This window comes from Phoenix dactylifera, chromosome 5, assembly GCF_009389715.1.
Source record: "Phoenix dactylifera cultivar Barhee BC4 chromosome 5, palm_55x_up_171113_PBpolish2nd_filt_p, whole genome shotgun sequence".
NCBI lineage: Eukaryota > Viridiplantae > Streptophyta > Magnoliopsida > Arecales > Arecaceae > Phoenix > Phoenix dactylifera.
In genome coordinates, this window is record NC_052396.1 from 163,953 (window position 1) to 190,077 (window position 26,125).

The 26,125-nt window shown below is 41.5% G+C and overlaps 4 protein-coding genes across 10 annotated transcripts in view; 3 read left to right on the forward strand and 1 right to left on the reverse strand.

Annotated features, from left to right (window-relative positions):
• Positions 1 to 832: 832 nt before the first annotated feature.
• On the forward strand, positions 833 to 6,278 carry LOC103714632 (probable serine/threonine-protein kinase PBL23). Of its 2 annotated transcripts, XM_008801953.4 has the most exons (12): positions 833 to 1,178; positions 1,475 to 1,726; positions 1,791 to 1,876; positions 1,955 to 2,073; positions 2,147 to 2,262; positions 2,343 to 2,828; positions 2,932 to 3,180; positions 3,460 to 3,620; positions 3,726 to 3,805; positions 3,901 to 4,048; positions 4,431 to 4,580; positions 4,660 to 6,278. In XM_008801953.4, the coding sequence occupies exons 2-12, from the start codon at positions 1,561 to 1,563 to the stop codon at positions 4,906 to 4,908; spliced, it is 2,010 nt and encodes a 669-aa protein (XP_008800175.2). In that variant the 5' UTR covers positions 833 to 1,178; positions 1,475 to 1,560; the 3' UTR covers positions 4,909 to 6,278. The 2 variants fall into 2 exon arrangements, with proteins under 2 accessions (XP_008800175.2, XP_017700118.2); XM_017844629.3 differs by lacking the exon at positions 4,431 to 4,580 and having other exon boundaries at positions 4,660 to 6,172.
• On the reverse strand, positions 6,085 to 12,428 carry LOC103714634 (serine/arginine repetitive matrix protein 1). 2 transcript variants are annotated; one of them, XM_008801959.3, is made up of 3 exons: positions 12,067 to 12,428; positions 7,452 to 7,788; positions 6,085 to 7,336 (listed from the first exon to the last, which is right to left on the reverse strand). In XM_008801959.3, the coding sequence occupies exons 1-3, from the start codon at positions 12,133 to 12,135 to the stop codon at positions 6,699 to 6,701; spliced, it is 1,044 nt and encodes a 347-aa protein (XP_008800181.2). In that variant the 5' UTR covers positions 12,136 to 12,428; the 3' UTR covers positions 6,085 to 6,698. The 2 variants fall into 2 exon arrangements, with proteins under 2 accessions (XP_008800181.2, XP_008800179.2); XM_008801957.3 differs by lacking the exon at positions 12,067 to 12,428 and having other exon boundaries at positions 7,452 to 11,312.
• Positions 12,429 to 12,870: 442 nt separating this feature from the next.
• The window catches only part of LOC103714633 (basic leucine zipper 23-like), a 35,366-nt gene continuing 22,111 nt past the window's right edge, over positions 12,871 to 26,125 (forward strand). Inside the window, exons 1-3 of one of the 5 annotated variants that reach the window (XM_039126344.1) lie at positions 12,871 to 13,025; positions 13,118 to 14,129; positions 16,035 to 19,582. In XM_039126344.1, coding sequence (XP_038982272.1) covers positions 13,334 to 14,129; positions 16,035 to 16,099 — 861 coding nt within the window. In that variant the 5' untranslated portion in view covers positions 12,871 to 13,025; positions 13,118 to 13,333 and the 3' untranslated portion in view covers positions 16,100 to 19,582. Of the gene's footprint in view, positions 14,130 to 16,034; positions 19,583 to 26,125 lie in introns of those variants that run through there. The other 4 variants (XM_039126345.1, XM_008801956.4, XM_017844632.3 and 1 more) reach the window with 4 other exon arrangements.
• On the forward strand, positions 21,712 to 25,621 carry LOC103714636 (CO(2)-response secreted protease-like). Its single transcript, XM_008801961.4, has 9 exons — positions 21,712 to 21,947; positions 22,437 to 22,702; positions 22,814 to 22,925; positions 23,133 to 23,667; positions 23,809 to 23,915; positions 24,011 to 24,253; positions 24,357 to 24,471; positions 24,590 to 24,800; positions 24,902 to 25,621. The coding sequence occupies exons 1-9, from the start codon at positions 21,757 to 21,759 to the stop codon at positions 25,459 to 25,461; spliced, it is 2,340 nt and encodes a 779-aa protein (XP_008800183.2). The 5' UTR covers positions 21,712 to 21,756; the 3' UTR covers positions 25,462 to 25,621.

The following is a 26,125-nucleotide window of genomic DNA, read 5'->3' on the forward strand; positions in this document are numbered from 1 at the left end:
TTAATGGTTTTCTTCAAGAATATGCTGCAATCCATCTTGATTATACAAATTTATGATGCTGCATTCATGCTTTAGTGTCGCTTCACATGAATTTGCAATTTTTTAAAGATCTTTTTGCTACTTCAAACAATTGTGACTGAGGAACTTATGATAAAGATGATTCCTTACAATATTTCAGAACTTTTAGGGATCCATCTTTTTACCAGCAACACATTGATAGTTTTAAGTCAAAATCATCCATCCACCATCTACAAACAACAGGCATATAAATTATATTTCATCTTTGGTCCAGGATCATTCGTCGTAAGGGAAGGCCTCGGTCAATCAACTCACTGCCATTGAGCAGAGGAGGGGGGAACAATCTGACGAGTGAGATCGTAACACCTCCTTAAACATTTCAAAGCCATTCGACTTAAAGAATTAAAAATAAAATTATCAATGTTAAATAATTTCAACATGCATCCGGCATCTGATCGAATTATTTCGACCCGAACCCAACCGGGATTATTTAGCATGGGACGTCATCTTATTAGTAGTGAGTCCAAATTTCCCTCCCATGAAGGAAACGATCAATGTCCACAACCCCACAGCGAGATCGAAATGGAAAATTTACCTACCATTATATCGTTCAACGACTCTGGTTCTAAACGGCCAACCATTTACAGGTTTTAGTAGAATAAAATTTTACCGTTGGACTGCAACCCGCTGTAGCCGGTATCCGAATCCTTAACAGCGGTGTGGATCGCGATCGGGTGACCGGTTATCGGTGGTTTCCCGCGAAAAAGGGGCGGGTATTATAAACCGCAGGCATCGAATGAGGGCTCTCGCCCCTCCCCTCCCACTTCCTCCTCCCTCTATCTCCCCTGTATTTTGGACCCTGGTGCTTGTCCACTCCCGGACTCTCTCTTTCTCTCTATCCGTGTGTGGGTTTCTTCACAATCTGGTCTTCTTCTCTCTTCCAAACTCCCTCTCTCGAGCTCCTTCTCCTTCTGGTAGTAGAAAACTGCGGCTTAACTAAGCTCCGCTGTCATCAAAGAGCCACCTTGACATGGTTTTTCGGTGACTCAACGGAAGGGATCTGAATGTGATTATAGTTGGAGTAGGGGGCTGATGATATCTCCGGCGGCCATTCCATTTTTAAAGAACCCGCTGGACTGTGACAAAGGAGCAAAATTTAGGTAGGGTTAAGTTTCAGCTAATAGGTTTGTGTTTTACCTGCACTTTTTCGTTGGATATATGAGGCTTTTCAGTTCTTCTACTCGTACGGGTTCTGCGGATTTTGCTCTGTTGATACGCTGAGGTTCTGGTCTTTTACTTGCAAAGCTTAAACTTTTTCTATTATTTTCTTAAACTCAATGAGGTAAAGCGTTCGAATGTCTTGCTTTAATATTTAACTCGGGGCTATTTTTACTCCTATTGATTCTTTCTTTCTTTCAAAAAAAAAAAATGCTAATGCTTTGTTTTAAATTCACAGAGCTTTGAAGTAAGAGGAGCGTGTCTGCAACTTCCAAATTCTAGAAGGATTTGAATCCATTGAGGCTTAAATACTAGAAACTGAAGATGATTGTCGATAAGGTAGCATCTGATGAAGAGAAGGGCGAGGGCAGTTGTGTATTGGTGGGACTCTCGCTGGATGCCAATGGCAGAGATATGCTCAATTGGGCCCTCAGCAAAGTTGCCAAGCAGGGCGATCGTGTCGTGGCAGTTCATGTCTGTCGCGATTCAGGTTGTAACATGATTCCATATTTCATAGCTTTATCTAGTTTGCTAATGTTCGATTCTCCTTTCAGAACCCCGCAACAGCTCCACCATTTCTCTGATCGAAGTCTTAGATGACCACTTGGCAATATATGAAGACTTGTGTAAGCTGAAGAAAGTGAGTCATCCTTGAGCAAAACCAGTTGAGTAATTGATGATAACTTGGTTTAATGCTCCAATAATTCATGGCTTGTAGGTAGTTCTTGTGGGCCGGATCTCTCCAGGAAATTCTATTCGTGAAGTCCTAGTGAAGGAGGCCAAACTCTGTTCTGCCGTGACAGTGGTGATTGGAGTCAACAAGAACTATTCATCTGGGTAGGTGCAACTCCTATTTACATTTGGGGGAATGGCAGATGCTCTTGCTAATCTGACCATGATTGTTCCTCAGGGGTTCAGCTTCTGTCGCCAAATATTGTGCCAAGAAACTCCCTCCAAGCACTGCTTTAATTGCAGTTCACGATGGAAAGGTGATATTTGAAAGGGAAGCTACCAAACCACCTTCAGGTCTGATTTCTTAGCCTCTTGACTTTAGCTTGATGCCTATGTTTTTATTCCAATCCTTGGGTTTTGGTTTTTCGCATTAGGAGGAGAACCGAAGGTGACTCTTCGTAGTGTGCTGCATCCGAGTGTTGGTTTGGATCCCAAAGTTATTTTCCCAAGTTCGAAGGTTAAGCTTGAAACAGCTACCCTTAGGATCTCCAAAGTTGGATATAGAGGTGGACTTAAGGAAGAGGGTTCAAACGATCAGGGACTTCTGGTTAATGTGAAGATGGCAGAGGTTAGACCAAGCTCAATTTCAGTTCTAGTGAGAAGGTTGCCAGAAAATAGGCTTGGTTGGCCTCTACTACAAAGAGCAGTTTCAGCAAACACAGAAGCACCAAAGGATGATGAAGACCGGAAAATGTCAGTAGTCCGGTGGGTTATGAACCTACCAAACAGAACTTTGCCATCTACTCAACCTCATATGGAACTAATTAAGGAATTGAAAGTAATCTTAGGAGCAAATACCTCTGGTTGCCAATGGTTTCGATACGAGGAACTTCAGAATTCAACTGATCAGTTCTCTTCAGGTTCTCCTTCAATGCAAGATCTCTTTCAAAGATGCTCATATCACGCTTCTATCAAACATTCTGAAGGAGGTCCTGACTTCACCATGATTTCAATTTTGAACAGAGAATTTGATCGGAAAAGGAGGGAGTAGCCAAGTTTACAAAGGTTGCCTTCCTGATGGTCAGCAAGTGGCTATCAAATTATCAAAATTTTCTGCAGATGCATCGAGAGACTTCCTTTTGGAAGTTGACATCATCACTAAATTACGGCACAAGCGCATAGTGCCATTGATGGGCATTTGTGTGGAGAACAACCACCTTATTTCTGTGTACAGCTACTTCTCTAAAGGAAGTTTAGAGGAAAACCTCTACGGTATCGCCATCAAAAAAATTAATTCACCTCAATTTACAAATTTTTGATTAATGCGTACCAGTGTTTTTATCGTTACAAAATTTGTCAATCTTCATCCAGGTTGATTCAAAATTTACTAAGATCTGCAGCATGCCTATTAGTGTGGTCCTCATGCTTTTCATTTTATCATTTAATTTTCTGATGTTTTAGATTATTTTGCGTATTCGATTTTTTTGTATCATTGTCAAGCTAGCCCAAATAGATCACTTTATGGCATTGCTTCCAACTGATGAAAGACAGGTAAAGGAGTCGAGGCACCACTACCATGGGACATGAGATTTAAGGTGGCAATGGGGGTTGCTGAGGCCCTAGGCTACCTTCACAGTGGCTGTTCTCAACCAGTAATTCATAGAGATGTCAAGTCCTCAAACATTCTTCTCAATGATGAATTTGAGCCTCAGGTAATATTCCAAACTCAATTAGCATAGGCATTTGAAAATTTTCGACTAGATTTGAAGAAATCTGGTCTCTCTCTCTCTCTCTCTCTCTCTCTCTCTCTACGACAGTTATCTGATTTTGGCTTAGCTACATGGGCACCAACAACTTCAGCCTACGTAACACATGGTGATGTTGTTGGAACTTTTGGGTATACTTCTTTTCCATCAAACTGTGCCCAATTTGCAGTGATTTGATGTGATCCTCTGTAAATGAAGATTCTTAATAATTGGATCGCCTCCACAGGTACCTTGCTCCTGAGTACTTTATGTATGGGAAGATTAGTGAAAAGATTGATGTCTATGCCTTTGGAGTTGTTCTACTTGAACTGCTATCAGGAAGAAAACCAATCAACGATGGCAATCCCAAAGGCCAAGAAAGTCTGGTCATGTGGGTAAGGCCCTTATCTGTTGCAGAATTTTACTACTTCACAAAAGTTCCATGTTCTGTTCTTGAGAGATGCCAAAAGATAATCATGGATTTCCCTCGTCTTGCCATTTATATTTGTGTTATTGCTCAGAACCCTAATTTTGACTTTGAGGAATTTTACTACACACAAACACACACACACACACACACAAAGAAAGCTTGCTTTGGCAGAAGTTCAGCCTTCAGTAGTAATGAGGCACATAAAATTTGATGAAGCTAATTATTCAACCCAAACAGGTAGACATGGACTGATCTATGATTTCAAGCACTTGTTTGTACCAAAATATCTGAATCTGAATAACCAAATTTAAGAAAACTTTTTTGATTGGATGATACTTTCTGAGCAGGCAACACCAATACTAGAGAGAGGGGATGTTATGAACTTAGTGGATCCCAATCTTGACGCGAAGCTTGATGAGGTTCATATGAGAACAATAATTTTAGCTGCATCTCTTTGCATTAGAAGGGCCGCTAGTCTCCGACCTCGAATGAGCCAAGTAATTCATGCATACTAGAAGGGTTCTCTGTTTACATTATACAATGCCAGATACATGTTTGAGTCCTTTTGCATTACAGATACTGAACCTTCTCCAAGGTGTAGAAGATATTGAGGCTTGGATGAACTGCCACATCGATACTACACTCAACGAGTTGGATTGTCAGGATGAGGAAACCTATCCAGCTTCAAGCATCGAGACACATTTAGGCCTTGCATTGCTTGATGTGGAAGATAATGCATCGGTCGCTAGCTTCGAACAGAGCCAACTTGCTCACTTGGAGGAGTACCTACGAGGAAGATGGAGTCGCTCTTCAAGCTTTGATTAGCTTCTTCTCAGACGGCTATGACAATTGTTTTCTTCTGTTCACTTTGCATGCTTTTGGGCATGTTTGTACAGTATTAAGGCCAGCTGCAAACTTTGCATTGTGCTGCTTAGGTTTACACAAGCTTCCAAAGAAGATAACAACATGATAATAGGAGAAACATCAGCAGGGCAAAGAGACCAATATCCATGAATACCTCTTACCATGATGTCAAACGCGACTCATGGTTAGTTTTGTTATTTATGCCTGAATTGGTTCTTCCTTCAAGCCTATGCACTTCTTTATGATTTTAAAATAAAATTAGGCATATTTTCAAATGCCTGATTTCTAGTCTTAAATGCAGCGCAGTATGAATCATGGCAATGTGAGCAATCTCGTGTGTAAATGTATTCTCCACATCACGCAACGTAAGGTTTCGATTGCAGACTCTTGATGACCTTTGCTTCTTAGTACCTCCTGCTTAGACAGTTTATTAGTGGGGGCTTCTGCTGGATGCTTTGGATAAGGATCGGTTGAAGTTAAAGAAATTATCCTTCTTTTCGACTTCTCAAAGTCTTTCCAACGAATGTAGCGATCCTTAATGAAGTGCATTCTAATCCAGTTGATAACTGAACTGAGAAGTAAACCAATACTAATTTTACCTTACAGATGTCTCTTGGCCCGATCAGGCTGCTACCTGGAAATTCATTGATATTTCAGGCCTGATCTTATCTTCTACAAGTTCGGACGCATGGCCTCTCCTGAACTGATGATACAAGTTCGGAGAGAAACCACTTCAAGGGAACCATGATCAAATGAGTGGTGTCATATCAGAATTATTAGTACATCGAGAAATCCTTCCCATCCCTTTTCCCCTTCAAATTATTAAGGCAGCCAGAAAAGGCCAAAAAGATATTCTCCCTGCCTCCCCCTCTGTGCATAATTTCCCCTCCATGCAATCACTTGCCTTGCCATCCCCAACCAGCCTGCACACTCCACAACGCCACAAAACTGATGTACACAGCTATTTTTCATTTAACCACCTCTCTGACGAACAATTTCATAACCAAATATCAACAAGTATTTTACCCAAAAATAATTGTAACCACAGGTAAACATGAAAGGTCGGTTCTCACGAAAGCAACATCAGTCAGGTTAAAAGAAAACTGGTGTATCGGAGGACCCTGGAAAAGAATGAGCTATCGCACGAATTAGATATTATTCATATGCTGCCCAACTTAAACCCTAAATACAAATTGCTCTCAACTGCACCATTGGAAAAAAAAAATGCGGAAGAAAAATTGCTTCCTTTCCCAGCCTCACCTCTTGTATTTATATAAAATGCTCTCATACAGCAAGCATGTTTCTCAACTACAACATGGAATCACGGAAAGTAGATGATACAATATACAAACCCAGGCAGATGACAAAATTGAGGCCAAGAGAAGATGGCACACCGCTTCCATGACTCCACAAGCCTTCCGTGCTGGCTTTGCACCTCTTGGCATAAGGACTGGAGCATCACTTTGAAGACCCGAACAACCAGTCTTGGTTACCAATATCTGAATGCTCGAGCAGCAAAGATGGAGGGTTCCAGTTTGCTATAAATTCTATGAATTGCCTTCTCATTTCATGAATCCTGCTATTCCTTTCATAAGGAGTTTCTGATGTTTCCAATTCAGGGGCAGTTTCCATAACCATGCCCGAGAAGCATGGCTCCTTGCTGCTGGTGGTAAACTATAAATCTATTTGGTTCAATGTTGGCATGGTGGCGGATGGCTTTAGATCAACAAGCTCGTTTCTCAACCACAAGTTCAATATGGAATCACATATGGAAGTTGATACATACCAAACTCAGACAGATAACAAGCTTGAGGCTGCAGAGAAGACGGCACACCGGTTACATGGCTCAACAAGCCTTCTGTGCTGGCTTTGCACCTGTTGGCATCAGGACCGGACCGTCTCTTTGAGGACAGAGACCCAAACAACCAGTCTTGGTTGCCCATATCTGAATGCTCGAGCTGCAAAGGTGGAGGGTTCCAGTTTGCCATAAGTTCTCTGAACTGCGTTTCCATTCTTTGAATCCTGCTATTCCTTTTTAAGGCAGCCTTGCTATCACGAGTTTCCACTGCTTCCAATTCAAAGGCAGTTTCCATAACCCTGCCCGAGAAGCATGGCTCTTCGCTGGTTCTGGTAAGTGCTAAATCTGTTAGATTCAATGTTGGAACAGTGGCAGGTGGCTTTAGATCCCGTTTCACTGTTGGCATGGTGGCACGTGGCACTGGATCTTTCTGTTTCACAATTCGCATGCTTGCAGGTGGTGTTGGATCTTTTTGTTTCACAATTGGCATGCTTGCAGGTGGTGTTGGATCTTTTTGTTTCACAATTGGCATGCTTGCAGGTGTTGGATCTTTTTGCTTAACCGGCGGTAACCTGATGCGAAGGATCGAACCTTCACGAGAAAAATAATATCAGCACCTACATAAGATTGGTACAAGCTCACCTAGAACACAACAATTATGGAGCCTGATATGAATGGAAAAAATTGATAATAGACAACTACTCACCATGGCGAGCTTGGCTGACATTGGTGGCCACAAGCTTTCTCCTCTTACTGCTGTCCTGGGAGCTCTCGGAGGAGTCATAGGTATTCCGAACGGAACATGGCTGCTCATGCTCTTCTGTAAGCCCGCTCTTCTCCAACTGCTCAACAGAATTAGCAGCAGTTGTTGCTTTTGCATTGTAGCCATCGTTCTGATCCAGCCGGCTCTTTCCCTCGTGCTTCCTCTTCTTGTGGTTATGTACTTGGCATTCAGTGTTCTCTTGACCAGCTTTCTCCCTCTTCTCTTTCTTCTCCCTTTTCTTTTCTTTCCTCCTCTCCTTCTTGGCCTTTTCCCTTTCTTTCTGGAGTTTCAGTGCACCAGAACAATCATTTCCAGAAGACAATAGGAAAAGGAAAGCAGAACCAAGGAGTAATATAATGGAACCACAGAATGCTCTTGAAAGCATCCATTTTTTGAGAACACAATCTTCCAAAACTTCAAGAAATAATAGCATGACACTCATGAACACAATGTGATGTCCAGAAACACATAATCGCAAGAAAGAAGTGTATCAATTTGCAGAACCAAAGGATCTTCCAGCAGCAAATCAAGTGTTACACTCTTAAGAAAGCCACTTATTTGGGCCAGTCTATAGCATATATTGAGAAAATCTGCCTTTAAGAGAAGTTGCCACCAGGCAACTTGCAATTTCTCAAGGACACACACAGACAATTGACACCCATTTATATAATGCAAAGCCTTTAAGATGATAAAAAGGAGACATTTCACATTGCTCTTAAAAACATGCTGACAGTTGCCAACAAATAGTACACTAAAACCGACAACATGCTTTGCAAAAGGCTATGCCTGAATCTCACAGTATTACTTCAAATAGTTGAGAACATGGTTTGAAGCTCCTTCCAAAACTCAGCCCTATCCCAGTCTATAAATGGGGCTTTTGCTTGTGGCTGAAAATAACTTATAAAGCCACATTTAATACATTTGTAGGTTGCTCATTCTAATTAATAGCAATTCTTCATTGCTTTAAATGTTCCAAAACTAGACCAAACTAGAGTTTATGTTAGTAGAACATTTGGAAGAACTAAAAATTAAAATTTCTGATGTAGAATCGATTGCTCACAATTCATAGACCTATTCCATAGGTTAAATTGTCGATGATGTATAACGATTTCAACATGACTCTGAGTGTTTTGTCTTCTGAGGACAGAAAGTTCTTGGGTGTTTCAAAGCTAAACAACTGAAAAAATTCATCCAAAGGTCCCTAATATGTTTTTATATTATGTTTCCTCATTTTAGATTAGTTTTAATTTTGTTCCCTGTTTTTACTCTTTGTTCTTAGGGTATATTACTATCAAAACGGCTCTGACAAAATTAATACTCATTTCATCTGTCTGAAACCAAAACCAAGTTTTTGAACCTTTATTCAGACAGACTTGATGGTTATCCTATGATTTTACTTTAAAAAGAAGGTCAACACTCTATTCTTTAAATTTTCTCGATATCATGACAAGGAAAACCCTAAGACAAATTCCATATCTTCAAAGAGTTGCTTGACCACAAGCAAGCAGTCCACTTAAGACATTACAGAACTGCAGATGTTACACACAACTCTTTCATAGTCTTCGACTAATTAAGTACTTATTTTGGGTCAAACAAATATTACAAAAGATTTGTTGCCACATGCAACTTCTACATCCACCATCATACTTTTCTCACCTCAATGCAGATCACAAGCACATCAATGTATAAAGTTGGACATCTTGATGCATCCTATCATCTTAATGCATCATTATCAAGCCTATATATCATGCCGTCTGTTTTCATGGACATGAAACTCAAAACATGTAACAGCATGATGTAAATTGTGTGAAGCCTGATAAAAAAAGTTATATCCGGATACAATATGCATAGAACTGATAAAAAAACAAAAAATATGGTATCATACTCTTGTCCTTTGGTATGTGTCCCATGGAAACCATTTTTCAATTTTTACTGACAGACTCAAGCATACCACAGATAAAACTATATCTGCTAAGAAAGAATTTCTTGCATATGAGTCAGGAGATTATCAGAGTCCAGAACACACTCCAATTAAACATATACAAAACTAAAAACACGTTAAAATGGTAATGAGACACCTAGAACTATATACAACGCATACAATGGGGCACTATCTCTGGCCTAACGTTCTGATCTTATAAGTCAACCACTATTTTCTAGGTTTGCACACTATGGACAATCCAACTATGAGCACCTCCATTGGGGGTGACAAAATATGACCCAACCCGCCAACCCGACTCGTGTTCGACCCACCATAAACCGGTTCGGGTTTGGTCTAAACAAGTTCGGGTCGTAAACAGATTGATCCGTTCAACCTGTTTAGAGCCGGCCCAAGTCCAAAAAAAGCCCCCTCCTACTGCCTACTCGGAGCTCTAAACACGCTCGCCAACGATAAGATGTCTATGACTTATCATACTAGACTGTTTATCGATTTGACATGAGTAAATATTCTTTAAAACGACGCAGCTCAGCATGTCTGAGGACTTCCCGAACTCGACATTGAGTGCTGTCAAGTCTCATCACCTGACACGTCTTCTCGCAATTCCCTATTTGCAATAGTTTTGATTAAATATTAATGACACCCATTTGCGTGTTTGAAAAGGTAAAGCTTGAGGCGACATAAGTCCATGGCCTTTGTGAGACTATGACCGTCCTCCTGCCGTCCATAGCCTCTATGAGACTGTGACTGTCCTCCTGCCGTCCATAGCCTCTGTGAGACTGTAACTATCCTCCTGCCGTCCATAGCCGAATAGCCCATAGGACCATAAGCATAGCACGTCTTCTCCATCCGCCGTTCTGCTATAGTAACTAGAGTCCAGCCGTCCATGGGTCTAGTCGTCTAGAGGACAGAGGAGTGAGGACCAGAGCGAGAGCGGCATTCTTCCTTCCTCTTCTTCTTCGGACTTCGGTTCTTCCTTCTGGCTTCCTGTTTCTTAGTTCTTTCGAGTTCCGCCCTTTGCCCGTTTGCCGCGACGCCGTCCTTGGGCTTGGGTTCTCACTTCTCACTCCTCCCCGTCGGCAGACTCGGCATCCGGCCGAAGAGAGTGACAAGGAGCCAGACCAAGGCCAAAGACAAGGAAGTTTGAGAGACATCGAAAGAGTTGGGAGCTGGAAGAAGAGAGCATGGAAGGACGTGCAGGTTGTTTTTGCCGCTGGTTCTTCATCGATGACTTCCACTATTGCTTCAATCCCTAGAGCGAGGGAGGCTTCATAGAGGGAGCAGGGTGCCAGAGGTTGGTGGGAGACGAAGGGTGGGAGGAGGCAAATGGGGATGGGAGAAGTCATGTTATTATTTAATATTTATTAGACACGGAATGGTAAACGTCAGCAAGATTATAATATATAGTTAAGAGGAAGAAAGGGGAGGAGAGATTTACCTATACGGGTCGGATTGGGCAAACAGATTACCAGTTTATTAAACAGGTTAAACGGGTCAAACAGGTCGGATCGAGTTAGGCAAACAGATTATCTATTTATTAAACAGGTTAAACGAGTCGGATCGGGTTATCTATTTATTAAACATGACAGGTTCAGGTTGTAATTTCTGACCTGTTTAAATAAACAGATCGGGTTCAGATTTATGATTTTTTGAACTGACCTGCATCTGACCCGACCCGTTTATGTCCGACCCGACCCGATTGCCACCCCTAACCTCCATGCCAATAAGCACAACCTATATTTGGATCATCCAATGGTAACTTTCTTCATCTTGCTTGCTTCAACCCATACTCTATTTGATCTTATTAGTAGTTTAAAAAAGATAATCTCTAGAGACAATCTTGTACTGAGAAAAGAGGTGTTACCCCCCCCCCCCCCCCCCCCCCCCCCCAAAACAAAACCCTACCTAAAGAAGTTCCAAAAGATAATGAGGAAGCACAACAATGGGTAGGCTATTGTTCAAACATCACCTAAAACATGTCATTAAGGATGCCAAGCGTTTTCACTACTTCAAAGTTACCGGAGGTCAAACTGGTCTAATTGTACCTGCTATAACTAATCTGCTTTGCAATCTGAACTCTCTTCATAACATGAAATCGAGAAATTTGGGACCTCAAGGAACATCTATGGCACACTACATCAGCATGCATCTCATAAACTACAGTCATCTACACATTCAAATCAACTAACACGACATGGGTAGTAAGATGACTTTCCGCATGGAAGCCCCTCTTCAATCACGCCAATCGGTGAAACATGACTAAACGCGAAAACCATATAATACCATCCCAACTTACTCCATATAAACTCATCAATCACTTCACTATAAAACCAAATTGAGAGGTTAATATAATTAACAGAGAACCTGAAACACTAAAAAAAACGCCACCAACCGTGGGCAATCCCAATCTTAGAGTTAATTACATTATTTTCCATCTAGTTCGACATATAGATACACGATCTTACACGGCTTTTATACAGATTCAACAGTTCTTCTTGATTATTATTTTTCGAGATATTTATACACAGTAATAGAGCCTATCCAACGAACCGATCACCCAAAAAGGAGTCGAGCAAGAATGCAAGAAATCAACTGCGGTGGCATCACTGCTCAACAAACCTTAATCGATTCGATCAGGCCCTCCTCGTAATACGGAGGCGGTGGCGGGTACCGGAAGCACCGAGACATGGCCGCCCGCCTGCGATCTCCCCCCTCCTTCGGTTCAGATAGATAGAAGGCAGCAAATCGGCTCCCAAACCGCCGCAAGAAACAGCAGGGTTGCAGATCTCAAGAAACCGAGGGTCGAATCGAAGCAAGATCGAAGGCGGAAAGAAGATCTGGGCACCAACTCGATATTTGTAAGAGATCAAGCGGGAGAACGCGCGGACAAAAGATTTTTTGGAGCTGGGGAGGAGGCAAGAATTAGGGCTAGGGTTCCTGGGAGAAGGCGAGCTTTGGGGCAGGAAAACCAGGGAAGCCGAGGGTCCGGGGGGCTATTTATAGAGGGCGGGGAGAGTCCTACTCCGTTTAGGAGACTGGTACGCTGTGACGCGCCTCTAAAAGGGTCCGGCTAGCGTGCAGAGCCATTGGTGGGATTGGCGTGGGTCCCACGCGGAAATTTGAAGTAGGAAGTAGTGTGGCACGGGGAATGCGTATTCCTGCGGGGCCACGGAAACCTGCGGAACCGCCTTGAGGTGCACCTGAGGCGCACGTGAATGTGATGGATCCCAGGTTCCCAGTGGCCAGGCTTGTGAAGCTGTGATAAGTCTGTGACCTTCTTCTTTCGCGACGTCAACCACCAGATCGCGCCTCGCACAGATCTCCAAGCACTCTAAACTTTTCTTTCATCCGCCTGCACATATCTTGAAGTATCCGTTGTGCGATCCAACGGTTAACGTCACGAAAGAAGGTGAATCATTCTTTCGCTCAAAAGGTACAACCCGAACCCCCCATCCGCTCGGTCGTTGCAAGAAATTCCTCTCCGTTTCACGGCAGCTTCCCTTCTTCTCGCTTCGTCCCTATTTCAGCCTCTATTACAGCCGCCTTCTCCATCGCTGTGAGAACTCGTCCCAGGTCTCGTGAGTGCCTCGAAACCCTGTACTCTATCTCTCTTTAACGAGGGATCCATCAAAATCCTAACTTTCCCTTTCTTGGTCCGGGTTTCTTCTAGGGTTTCATTGTTCTCTGCTTTCTTTCCGAAAAATCCAGTCTTTTGAACCGAATTGAACGTGCCGCTATCTGATTCCGGCAAGCAAGCCTTTTTGTTCCATCTGGATTGTTCCTAAAATCCATACTTTCGATACAATCTTTCGTCTTTCGGCCCTTTCTTGAATTTTATTGCTTCCAATTCCCTTTTGGAATAGGAACTCAGCTGCTCAATTCGGGCATGGACGACTTGGACTTCGACTTCCCGGACCCGGAAGTGTTCCCGGGCCCCGAATTCGGGGACCAGATGCCCGGCAGCTGCTCGATAAATGACTTCTTCGACGAGAGCCTCAAGGACGTGCCCCACCACTCGTGCACCCACACCCACACCTGCAATCATCCAGGGCCGAACCTCTCGCACACCCACACCTGCTTCCATGTCCACACCAAGATCGTCTCGGCTTCTGCGGAGGAGACTTCCGATTCCGCCGAGAAGAGCTCATCCAAGAAGAGACCGATGGGCAACCGAGAGGCTGTCCGGAAGTACCGCGAGAAGAAGAAGGCTCATACGGCCTCCCTGGTGGACGAGGTTGCCCAATTGAGGTCTCTCAATCAGCAATTGATGAAGAGGCTGCAGGGCCAAGCAGCTCTAGAGGCAGAGGCGACGAGGCTTAGGTGCTTGCTTGTTGATATAAGAGGGAGGATAGAAGGAGAAATCGGAGCCTTCCCGTATCAAAGAGTGGCCAGAGTGGGTGGGGATATGGTTTCTAATGCCCCCCAGGGGAGCTTTCTCGGTGCCCGCATCATAGATTCGTGCAATTTGCGCTGCGATGACCGCGTTAACTGCATGCAATCGGTGATGCAAGGGAAAGGTGACGATGAAGATGGAGCCTTGGATGGTCCGAACTTTGGTGCTTGTGAGGTTGGCAATATTCAATGCATGGGGAGTTCGAGCACGGGATCTAAAGTTATTTTGGCTTGTGGCCGTGGGAATGCGATGGCTGCTGGATGTTCATCCAAGGCCAAGAAGACTAAAGGTCAGTTCCGATTTACCCTTCGCTCATTTACTCCTTCGGCATCCTGACACTCGTTTGGAGGAGCGGTTAGTGGTAGAGCTTTTAAAAATAGAGCTTTTATAAAAAAAATTGTTTCGTAATTACATTTTTAAAGTGCGGTAAAAGTCTAACATGTATTTTGTAAACAAATTAAGAAAGTACTTTTTGATATGACATATTAATGTATTATATTATAATATAATATTTTATAATATAATATAATATAATAATAAATATATTAAATATTATTATAAAAGGATATTTTGTGTAATTATTATATTTTATTATAGGTATTTTGGTTTAAAAAGAAAAATATTATAACTCAAAACAGCTTCTCGACAATTTCTAAAAGTGCTTTTTCCGAGAAACTCCAAAATGAAGCTTCTTCCAAGAAGCTGTATTATATGTTGTTATGTTTTAGCTTTCTGAAAAAAACTAAAACAGCAGAAAGATAAAACGGCTTTTTGAAAATTTTACCATATATCCCTTTTTTATCTAAAAGTGCTTTTGGATGGCTAGAAAGTACATTTTGGCCTCTAAAAGCTCCTCCAAATAAGGCCTTAGAGACAGATTGGCATTTCTATTTTAGGTCTAGCTCTTGTTTCTCTTTGCTCCCCACTGCATCTTGCCACATCCCTCCTAACCTTCTAGCTTTTCATGGGTGTATGGCGTTGGTTACCCAAGCCCTGCAGCACCTGCTACTTGGATATCAATGATGACCTTAATAGCTAACTGTGTATATGATGCTGAATTGGTTAGGTGCTTGGGTACACAGTATAGTCTTTCCAATGCGATAAAGTAAGGTGGTTGTCACATTTTTATTTACGAGAGATCATACTTTAGGCTCGGTCTATCAGATCGGCTGTAGACCAAACCTATAACGGCCTGCCCACATGGACAGGGCTGACCAACTCAGCGCTAGGGGGCACGGGGGAAGGAAACAAAACCCTTTGATTCGGCCGAGCGTTGACTCCTCCCCCGAGCGAAACCCTGGCCACGATCGCCGAGCGAAACCCACCACTGAGCGAGCGCTGCTCGCGTGCCGATTTCGAACCTCTCTCAAGCGTCCTCTGCCTCCCGAGCGTCGCTCATATCCTCCCAACTGCGCCATCCTCACCTCCCTCCTCTCCGCCCGATCCCCAGCACCGCCCGACTCCACATCCCGGACGGGCTGCGGCATGATGACCTCGAGCTGTTGGAGCTTCTGGAGGAGGTCCTGCTCCACAAGAATTCCTTGCTGGGGAACAACGGTGACAAGATCCTGATCAGCATTCGGCGAGGGGGTGGTGGGAGGAAGGAGAGGGTGAGGAGGTTGCCAGAGGTTTTAATGGCTAGCATTTTAGGGGTGGAGAAGGGGAGGAGGGGGAGCCCATGGGTGCACGGGCACTTGATGGGGATGGAGGCTAGGGCGGCGCGGCCACGGCAAGGGCGGGGGGTGCAGAGGTGGAGGCGGCGACGGCAGAAGCGAAAAAGGGGGAGGGGTGGTCGGATGAGGGTGGTTCGTTTCAATTTCTTTTTTTGTTGTTTTTGGTAAGCCTTTATGGCCGTTATAGGCCCGGTCTATAGTTGAACTGGTAGACAGGGTCTAGGATAAATTTTTCTTTATAGTTTTATTTACAAATCTTTGTGACTTTAGCTCATACTATTGTGGTACCCGATTTCTCAGTTCAGCAGTTTGATATATGATTTATCATTCATGGCTGTTGATAAGATCCTTCTATTTAGCAGCACCTTAGGTTGTCATAGCTTAAATCACAGAGCGATGGGGAGGATAAACTTTATGGGACTTGTTTTAATGCTCCTGACAATCTATTAGCATTGCTTCTTTGTATTACTTGTAGATGCAGTTCTCAACAAAAATTATCTTACTGTTATGTTTTGATGCAGTGTACTGTTCAGGAAACCATGCTACGTGTAAAAGAAGAACATGTGTTATTTATGATAAAAAATAATTTACAATGGATTTCATTTTTTTTATTCCTTTCTTTCCATACGCTCCTATCTAGATTACCAAATAGCAGCCAATCTTCAATAAGGTCACAATATTTGATTATTCATTATACCTAATTGATGGTTCTATCTTTTAAATCTTTTCACTTCTATATATTTCAACAAACCACATTAGTTGCAAGATCAGTATTCATTTGATCTGACCAATAAGAGAGTTTGTGCACCGTTAGATGGTTTGAATTTCCCTTCATGTTTAATATGTATTAATCTGAACCTAATGCTTAGCAGCTTCTTTCTGCAAATTGCTGTCTTTTGGTGTATTGTACTCTGTGGCTCCTAATTTCTGATCAACAGATTCAAAGTTAAATAGTTTTGATCATTTAACCATTACATTTTCTGACATTTGAATGATTCGTTTTTCTTTTTGGCTTTTATTTCCAAATTGGTTTATGAATATGATGACCATGACAACTTAAACATCTAGAATCTCAATTGCAACAGACAAAACAGATGACAAATAAGATGAAAAATTATACTGATATTTATTTCCGAAAAGATGCTAAGTCCACCAAAGCCTGCCTGACTTATGGTTGGCTTTGATAGCACCCGCCATTCATGGGAAAGGGCTTCAATGATGGTGATGATTTTGAAATCACTTTAGCATTGTTTCCTACCCATTTGGATAGGTCAGAATTTTTGCGAGTGGCACTAGATAGGTAATTAGCTTCAATTTCTCCCATTGAAATTGAGGCTTATTTAGTAAGTGAATCTTAGTTTGTAAGAGTGCTCCCTATTGTAGTAGAACCTGAGTATTTTACATATTGGGAGCAAGCATAAAGTTGATAATAATCGTTGACAATCTACAAGACAGTATGTATATATATTTTACATATATGTCATTCATGGACCACAATAATAAACATAACTCTATCAATGGATTGTCGCGATGAATTCAGTTGGACAGTCTAACATCAAATGTTGTTGGCTTCAGAAATGGTTTGGGCAAATGTACATGATTGTCGACCTGGCATCAACCTTCTTAAAGTTTTTGCTGACAATCTTAGGCCAATTTGTGGGTTGGGATAAATTGGTGTCAAACATATACCAACAAAATGCCATTGTAAAAGTTTCAATATTGGGATAAATGAAACTGGCAGAAATTTTCAGGTGTCTTCTAGCAAGAATACAATTAAATAAAACAAATTTTTATGAGTAATTATAACAGCACATATCAGATATTCTATAATGGTTTAAATTACATCAATTATTCCCAAAAAATCCTCTTTAAATATTCATCATTAATATAAATTCTATAAATTACTCCAACATTATCTTATGGTCTGATCAGCGATGGTGATCATTTTGTGAAAATAAAACAGATTTATAGCTAGATATGTTTTTAAATAAAATTACATATGCCAAAGAACGGAGTATGGAACAAAAACTGGGTAATGCTGTCTGTATTGGTTAATTTAAACTGGTAGTGTTGTAAACAGTCCAGTGTTGCACCTTAAAGTAGTAAATAAGAAAAAGACCGATTCAATAATAAAATTGGTTGGTGTAAATATAACTGCCCAGAGTGGAGAATGGGCTGGTTGTAATTATCATTTCAATATGGTTCTGCTTGGATTAAGGTGGTTCAATCGCATTTGGGCTATTAAAGTCTTTCAGGTGATGGTTTCATTTCTTTCTTTAATACTGATAAAAGAAGAAACGAAGAGACGAAGCAGAATATAAGGAGAAAGGAAGAAAAAGAGACCACATAACATCTAAGCGTGAAATATGTTTGTTAGATGGACTTCATTTTAAAGAGCCATATTGTTCTTGAAAAATGCATATTATAAGAAAAAAGTATTTTTTTCAGGATGTTGTTTAAATCAATGTTAGAGCTTACATGCATCCAAATTTGCTTTGTATCTAAGCCTATTAGGCTTTGCCTTAACACTTGTTGGTCAACTCTGTTTTTAGCTTTTTTTTTTGAATATAGAGAGTAAATGTCAAATTTTTTATAGATTATATTTACTTAGATTAAGCATTCATGTTTTCATCTGTTTCTGGATCCTACTGGGAATGAGTAATCATAATTTTTCATCCTAAGTTTTTCCTAAAATATATGATTTTTATGCAAAATCATAATTGTTTATTTGGCCACAGGAGTTGATAATGCTAAACTTGCTCTTTCCTAGATACTCAATTGAAAAATAAGCAGCTCAGGTAAATTTTTATATTTTGAGTTGAACTAAAGACTTCACATTAAATCTTTAACACTAGGATTCAAGTGTGATGTTGATGATTACTTATCGAAACTAAGGATTTGAACTATTGGTTACAGTTATATTTAATTACCCAAAAATAAAAGTAGTTATAAGTTTTGGAGCGGATGATATTGTGTATTAGTATGCTAGAATGATCTGAACTATAGATGGCTGGGCCACATTGCAACAAAAATAAAATTTTGGTGGCTAATTGAATTTTTTTAAAAATTTGGTACCTAAGTGTAACTGGCCGAAACTTGAAGGGGTGTCTCTTTTCTTTTTTTTTAATAGAAAAACTTATTAGATCATGATCAATACTTTCTCGTCATGGATTTTGTACATAGTAACTCGTAAATATTTAATGGAAAGAGTGTTGTGTTACTCTTGTCTTTTTTCCGTGCAATTTGCTTAGCTCCAGTCTCACAGTTACTGATTAACTTCCTTCACCAGCTCCTAATTGAAAAAATTCCTTGCATTTTCAATAATATTTTGTCTTTTTGTATCTATTAACTGTTTTATATTATTCTCGGGTTTGTCTTTCATTATCAAAGTCATTTTGCAGGTTTGATAAATGTGTTATCTGAATTTTACTAGAAGAAACGTAAGACTTTTCAGTTGTTAGTACTTTATATTATTCTGTGACTTGTGTTAAAACTTAATACCGTTTATGCTATTCGCTACCAATTTTGTTACTGTGACACTCAAATAATTATGTAATTGCAGTTATAATATTGGATTGAACTTTTTGACATCATTGATGATGTGGTATCTTGTTTATTTTTGTTGACCATCTATCACTTTCTAGTTTGATATAGCTGAGCTTCATGAGCATCCGGTGTCTCATGTCTTATGATGGTGTTTCTTCTTCTTCTTCTTCTTCTTCTTCTGGATCATGTGCAGCAACAACAACAGATGGTTGACCATGTTGGCCATGAATTTAACAGTCAGTTAACAAAGTGTTCGAGAAAACTGCACTGCCTGAACCGCATCCTATGGAGCCATTTGTTTTGGTAGAACAAAAGATCTTATTGGTATTCTTTTATTGGATTCGGGCTTGTTCCTTTTGACATCCTCTATCCTTCTACAACTGTTTGTTTTTTATCTTTTATAATATCTTCTTGCACATCAGATGGTCTACAATGTCTGTGGAGATAATCTGTATATATGTACATGTGATACTGTGCTTGCTGCTCTTATCATTCAAAGGCTTTATCATTATTATCGGTATCATTATAATTTCTTGTTGACCCAAAGATTGTGGCACATTGGTTACATAGCTCAGTTGTGAGGGGCCAACTGGTTCAGTTGATTGATTCATTTGAGGTGCATTGGCCCCTTAACTCAGTTGTGAGGGTGTTAACTATTTCACTTGATAGATTCATTGGGGGTTGGGTATTGGTGTGATGGGCTGATATCCCACCCTTATCCTTATTTAGGATGGGCTTTGAAGTAGAAGAAAGATTAAGATGTGACCTAATCTTCTGGTGCTTTTAATCCACCTTGTGTTAAGCCCCAATTTGTGCTAAAACCGCTTTGCCTGATATGAACTCCGGTTGTAACAAGCAGCTCCAGCTTCCAGTGGAATTGTTGTCCCTGAAATAAGCTCCTTTGATCAGAATCCTATACTTTCAAGTAATTCTGATTTCTAAGATGGTGTTTGGCTGGGATAGGGCTATTTCTACCCCCTCATCACTTGTTTATCTCTTTGACAAACTTGTTGAAAAAGATTTCCTGCTTATATATAATGATCCAATCTAAGAGAATGGAGATTTCTCTTAATCCGTTTAATTTGAATTTTTTAAAAAAAATTAGAGGGAGATGGAAGAATTGTAAAAATAATTTTTTTTAAATTTAAAAATGCTTCTCTTAAAATTATATGATTTTTTTAAAAAAAGATTATCTTAGTTGGACGTTGTATAATTAATTTATGGTTTTTGAAAGTTTGGCTTGTGATTTGATACGGTGAATTTCGCTTTTGGATCCTGTTCAGCCCTACTCATAATGACTAAAGTGATTCATATCAAATCTAAAGATCTTTCTGGATCATCTAAAATGAAAAATGAAGGAGAAATATTCAAACATGTAGTGAGTCTTTTTCTTTTTTTTTTTCCCTCCTCTTTTTAGCATTTGTACAACTTATTTATAGTTTTTCTTCCGTTGTTGCATGCTCTCCCGAAGGTGGTTTCATTTTCAACATGGAGTGCGTGTAGCTTTTCTTTCCTATAAAAAATGGTCCCAGGTGACGGAGATGGTCAACTTAAGCATTCTAAAACCAAGCCAACCCATATGTTTTTAATATCCTTTCTAAGTGGCTCAAACCTAACCCCACTTTGATTTGATACCCGGACAATTTTATCCAGACCCATCTGATTCTCCAAAACAAACATCAAACCCTAACATGGAGGGATCAGCCTAACATGGAGCGATCAGGCGGTCGGGCACCGACATTAAAACATAGCAACTTTTCATTCAGATATCAGTATCTAATCTTCTCATGCACCACATTATAGCATAACGTACATTGACACCTGGGCAATGCAAGCTCTTTTTCTTATAGCTAACAAAACATGTCCGAACTATCAGTTTCCAGACAAAAGCGAGACTAAGTAAGTCAGCTCCAATTTCACATATAAAATATATAAATAAATCTACCTCATCCTATTAGCTTAAGCTTTTAGGATAAATGGTGATTTCAACATGGTATCAGAGCAGAGGTCCTGAGTTCGAACCCAGTTCCGCACTCTTTAACCCTATCATTAAAAATTTCACATGTTGGGCTCACCCATTAAAATAAAGTTCGGCCCACATATGAGGAAGAGTGCAAGAAAATATAAAATATATAAATAAATCTACCTCATCCTGTTAGTTTAAGCTCTTAGGATAAGTGATGATTTCAACAAAGCCTTGAGTAATAAGTTGTGGATCCTTGGAGTATCATATAGGGCTCAGCATGTCTAAATCCCATGTTGCAAACATGGCACACCCTTCAGTCTTCACACCTCCTGCAATTCATCAATTATACTAGCACTAGTGTACCACCTCTGTGCCCACTATATCTTATCCCCCCCATCCTATCTACACTAGCGACAGGTAAAGCTCCAATTCTCTAGCATTTTGCTATTGCGCAACATCATTCCATCTCATCAGCATACTGTCATGACTCAAATATAGTATATCATGAGAGGGAGAGAGAGAGAGTGAGACTGGAGTTTTTTCCATAGAATTGCTAAATGTTAAAGAGATGATGGCGCACTTGCAAGCAGTGGGCTCGCAGTGGGGGAGGTATCAGCAAGCACCCACTAAGCCATGCCTACCACCTCCTTCTGTTGACATCTCTATAAATCCTCAGACCTCACAGTAGGAAGGAAGAGCCATTCATTTTGGAATTGGCTGAGACAAAGGATATGATGGGTCCTTCAGTAGTCCTTCGCATTTCCTTTCTCCTTGTCTGTCTTCTCTTGCAGATAGGGATGCTCTGGGGCCAGCAAGGGAACAGAGATGTTTATGTGGTCTACATGGGAGCTGTTCCAGCTGATTCCTCTGGGAACATTTTGAAGGAAAGCCACCTTCAGCTTCTGGCTTCAGTACTGCAAAGGTTGCTTCCTCTTCAGCTCCTCCTTTAGCCTCTCCCTATTCATTCAGATTTTTCCTTTTAGTATTATTGCAATTTGCAGGTAGGATGTGGAAATTGTAGGAATTAGGACGGTTAAAATCACCATTTGTCCCAAAAGCTTCCATTCTTTTAATAGGTGAGCCTAACATGTGAAATTTTTAATAATGAAATTAAAGAGTGCGGGGACGGAGTTCAAACTCAGAACCTTTGCTCTGATACCATGTTAAAATTACCGCTTGTCCCAAAAGCTTAAACTAATATTTTATATATTTTATATTTTTTTACAATGACAGAGAATTTTTTGGGCAACATATATTTATAGACCCATCTTATAGTTCATATTATCTGAAATCGCTCCACAGTTTGTTAGTATTTTAGACATGAGGCCATCTAGTTTTCGAAGCTCTGCTACCATGTTAAAGGCTTAACATATGGTTCCTTTCCTCGTTTTGGGATTAAAATTTGGATCAGGGGACAGCATGCAGAAAAGACGCTGATCCGGAGCTATAGGCATGGTTTCTCTGGGTTCGCTGCAAGATTGTCAAAGGAAGAGGCCCTTGCCATCGGTAGAAAAGCAGGAGTTGTGTCGGTGTTTGTTGATCCCATCTACCAACTCCACACCACTCGATCATGGGACTTCCTACAGCAAACAATGGTGGAGACCGACCCGAATCCAGATTCAGACCCAGCCTCATCAACTCAAGCATCAGACACCATTATTGGAATCCTAGACACAGGCAAGCTCCAAAAATCAAAATCCTTCCTTCCTATCCAACATAAATTAATTGGCTTCTCCGACCCCAAAGTCTAGGTTCTAAGTAAATTCTTTCATCATTTTTCGCTTCTAGGAATTTGGCCAGAATCAGAGAGCTTCAGTGATGAAGGCATGGGTGCAATTCCAAGCCGATGGAACGGGACTTGCATGAAAGGGACCGATTTCAATGCATCCAACTGTAACAAGTGAGCTGAAACCAGAGCAGTTGGTAGTTAAAATTAGTTAATACTGTTTATAACCAATGGACGCATGCCCTGGGCTACTAGAATAGAATTGGTTCTGTGCGCACCTCATGGCCCCACCTGAGAACCCATGACCCGTGTTCTCTCACCAAGGAGAAGGCCCCGAGCATTCCTTTTTTGAGTCATCGATCCTTTTCTTCTCTTAAACAGGAAGCTGATTGGAGCAAGGTACTACAAGGATGATGGAGCTGCAGCGACACCGGTCGGCCGAGCCACCTCCGACTCTCCACGAGATGAACTTGGTCACGGGACGCACACTGCCTCCACGGCAGGCGGGAATGCGGTCGTGCAGGCTTCCTACTACGGCCTTGCAGCAGGGACAGCCAAGGGAGGGTCCACCGCAGCCAGGATCGCTATGTACCGAGTTTGCACATTTAACGGCTGTTCTGGGTCTGCAATTCTGGCCGGGTTCGATGATGCCATCGCCGACGGCGTCGACCTGCTCTCCCTGTCGCTGGGGGCCTCAGCGTACTTCCGGCCAGACTTTGATGAGGACCCGATTGCCATCGGAGCATTCCATGCCGTGGCGAAGGGGATTACGGTGGTGTGCTCCGCCGGGAATGATGGACCCGACGCCGGTACGGTGGTGAACGCGGCCCCGTGGATTCTAACAGTTGCTGCCACGACCATCGATCGGCGTTTTGAATCTGATATCGTGTTGGGTGGGAGCAACAAGGCAGTCAGCGTATGTTATTCTCGCTGTTTTATTTTTGGATCTTTTGTTTCTTTGGATTCATTTCTTGAGAGAATTCCTCTGGATTCATCAAGCCACAGAAATTAGCCAACTTCTTTCTGCTGGTCTTGTTCTTGTTATTGGAAATTGCAGGGTGAGGCAATAAACTTCTCTAATTTGGAGAAGTCGCCAGTATATCCATTGATCTATGGCGGATCGGCCAAGTCTAATTCTAGCTCCAGCGACGTCGAATCAGCAAGGTTAGTGAAATGAGACAAATCTTCTAATGTAAACATCTACCCGAAAGAGATTATAGAATACTTCGACTCTATTGATCTCAAAATGAATAATTCAGTCGCTGCGAGCTTGGCGCATTGGATGGAAGCAAGATCAAAGGAAAGATTGTTCTTTGCAAGCACTTCCACAACGATTCGCCGAAGATGTCAAAGATAGAAGGATTGAACAACTCGGGTGCAGTTGGTGCGATCTTGATTGATGACTTGGGAGTAGCCGTTGCTACCGCTTACGTCTCCTTTCCAGCGACTGAAGTCTCCTCGCAAGCAGCGGAAGAGATACTCACCTACATCAACTCCACCAAGTAAAAGAAAACTAAAAATAACAAATTCTTCTTCTATGCATGGCCGCATCAACTTGTTACTTCACCATTACTAAGTGTGCTTCTTGTTTGTTTTTTTTCGAAGGAACCCAGTTGCCACAATCCTTCCAACAATCACAGTTACGAAATATAAGCCAGCACCAATGGTGGCCTACTTCTCTTCAAGAGGGCCTTCTCCTCAAACTAGTAACATTCTCAAGGCAGGTTCAATCATCATGTTTTTAAAACTTTTTGGTCCTTGTAGGGCATCCTTTGTGTCAAAATTAATTGTGTTCGAGTGATGAAGATGGTAAAGAGAATAGAGATTTATGTCTGCAGCCCGACATCGCTGCTCCTGGAGTCAACATCCTTGCAGCATGGATACCAAGCGACTCCTCAGAGGTTCCCCAAGGCCAGAAGAGTTCAGCATTCAAACTTGTCTCCGGGACTTCCATGGCCTGCCCGCATGTTTCTGGAATCGCGGCCACCATCAAAGCTTGGAATCCTACTTGGAGTCCAGCCGCTATCCGGTCAGCAATCATGACCACAGGTATCAAGCTCCTCATTTCGAACTATTCGAGACTGTATTGCTTTGTTTCAGTCGCAAACTAATTTCGAACTCATCTGGGTGTGATGCCACCCGACATATAGCAACTCAGACGAACAACGATGAGGCTTCACTCACAACTGACTCGGGATCCACAGCGACGCCATATGACTATGGAGCAGGGGAAGTAAGCCCAACAAGTGCACTGCAACCGGGTCTGGTGTATGAAGTAGGAACCGAAGATTACTTGCAGTTTCTGTGCAACTACGGATACCAGTCATCAGAAATCAAACTCATAACAACCATTCCGGATGGATTTGAGTGCCCAGAGAACTCAAGCAAGGACTTGATCTCCAATCTGAATTACCCGTCGATCACCATCTCGAGCTTGATGGGGAATGGAAGAAAGATAGTGGACAGGACGGTCACCAATGTGGGAGCTGAGGAGGAAACCACGTACGTTGCGAGCATTCAGTCTCCACCTGGGATAGACGTGAAGGTGACGCCCAGTAAACTGCAGTTCACGAAGAATATCAAGAAACTGAGCTACCAAGTTATCTTTTCCGCTGTGAACTCTTCAACAAAAGGTGACCTCTTGGGTTCCATCACTTGGTCAGATGGAACATGCAAGGTTAGAAGCCCATTAGTAGTCAGCAGCAATTGAGCGAAATGCTTGGTCTTCCTGCAGATGTGTATCAGATAATTTACACAAATGCTGTCGCAATCAAAATAATATTTTTAAAAAAATCCACTTCAGTGGGATAATGAGACAGAAAGTTCAGATCTTTTGACCACTAATACACTAAGGAATGATTCATCCAATATATTAATGAGGTCTATGTGTGTGTCTGCACGGGGATATCCGTGGATACGTTATGCAATTTTCAGCAAAAGTGATGCCCTAATATGACACGGTCACAAGCTATGGAAACCCTAAATTGCTGCAATATGGCATATTATTATCTCAACGTAGGCGTTTTGTCACCCTGTCGACTGAATTCAAGAGAGAATAACACTTGCCACTAAGATCTGCTTGGCTCCTCACAAAGCCGGCCCAAACCATGTCATCTATGGAGAGACCTAAAAGTTATTGTCAGGAATTCTGATTCAGTTTATAAAATGTCAGATTCCACTGCCGGGCAAATATGAATTGCCCGGTACTCCGCCTGAAAGTCTCACTTCCCATGAAAGATACCGCAAGACATCTCATCCTCATTTCTTACCCATCGTCAGTTTTTTGGCTAGACCAGATGATTTATATAACACATATCCAGATGTACTAAAAAAAATGAAAAATAAAATATCACAGAGCTCCCAAAACATCTCCC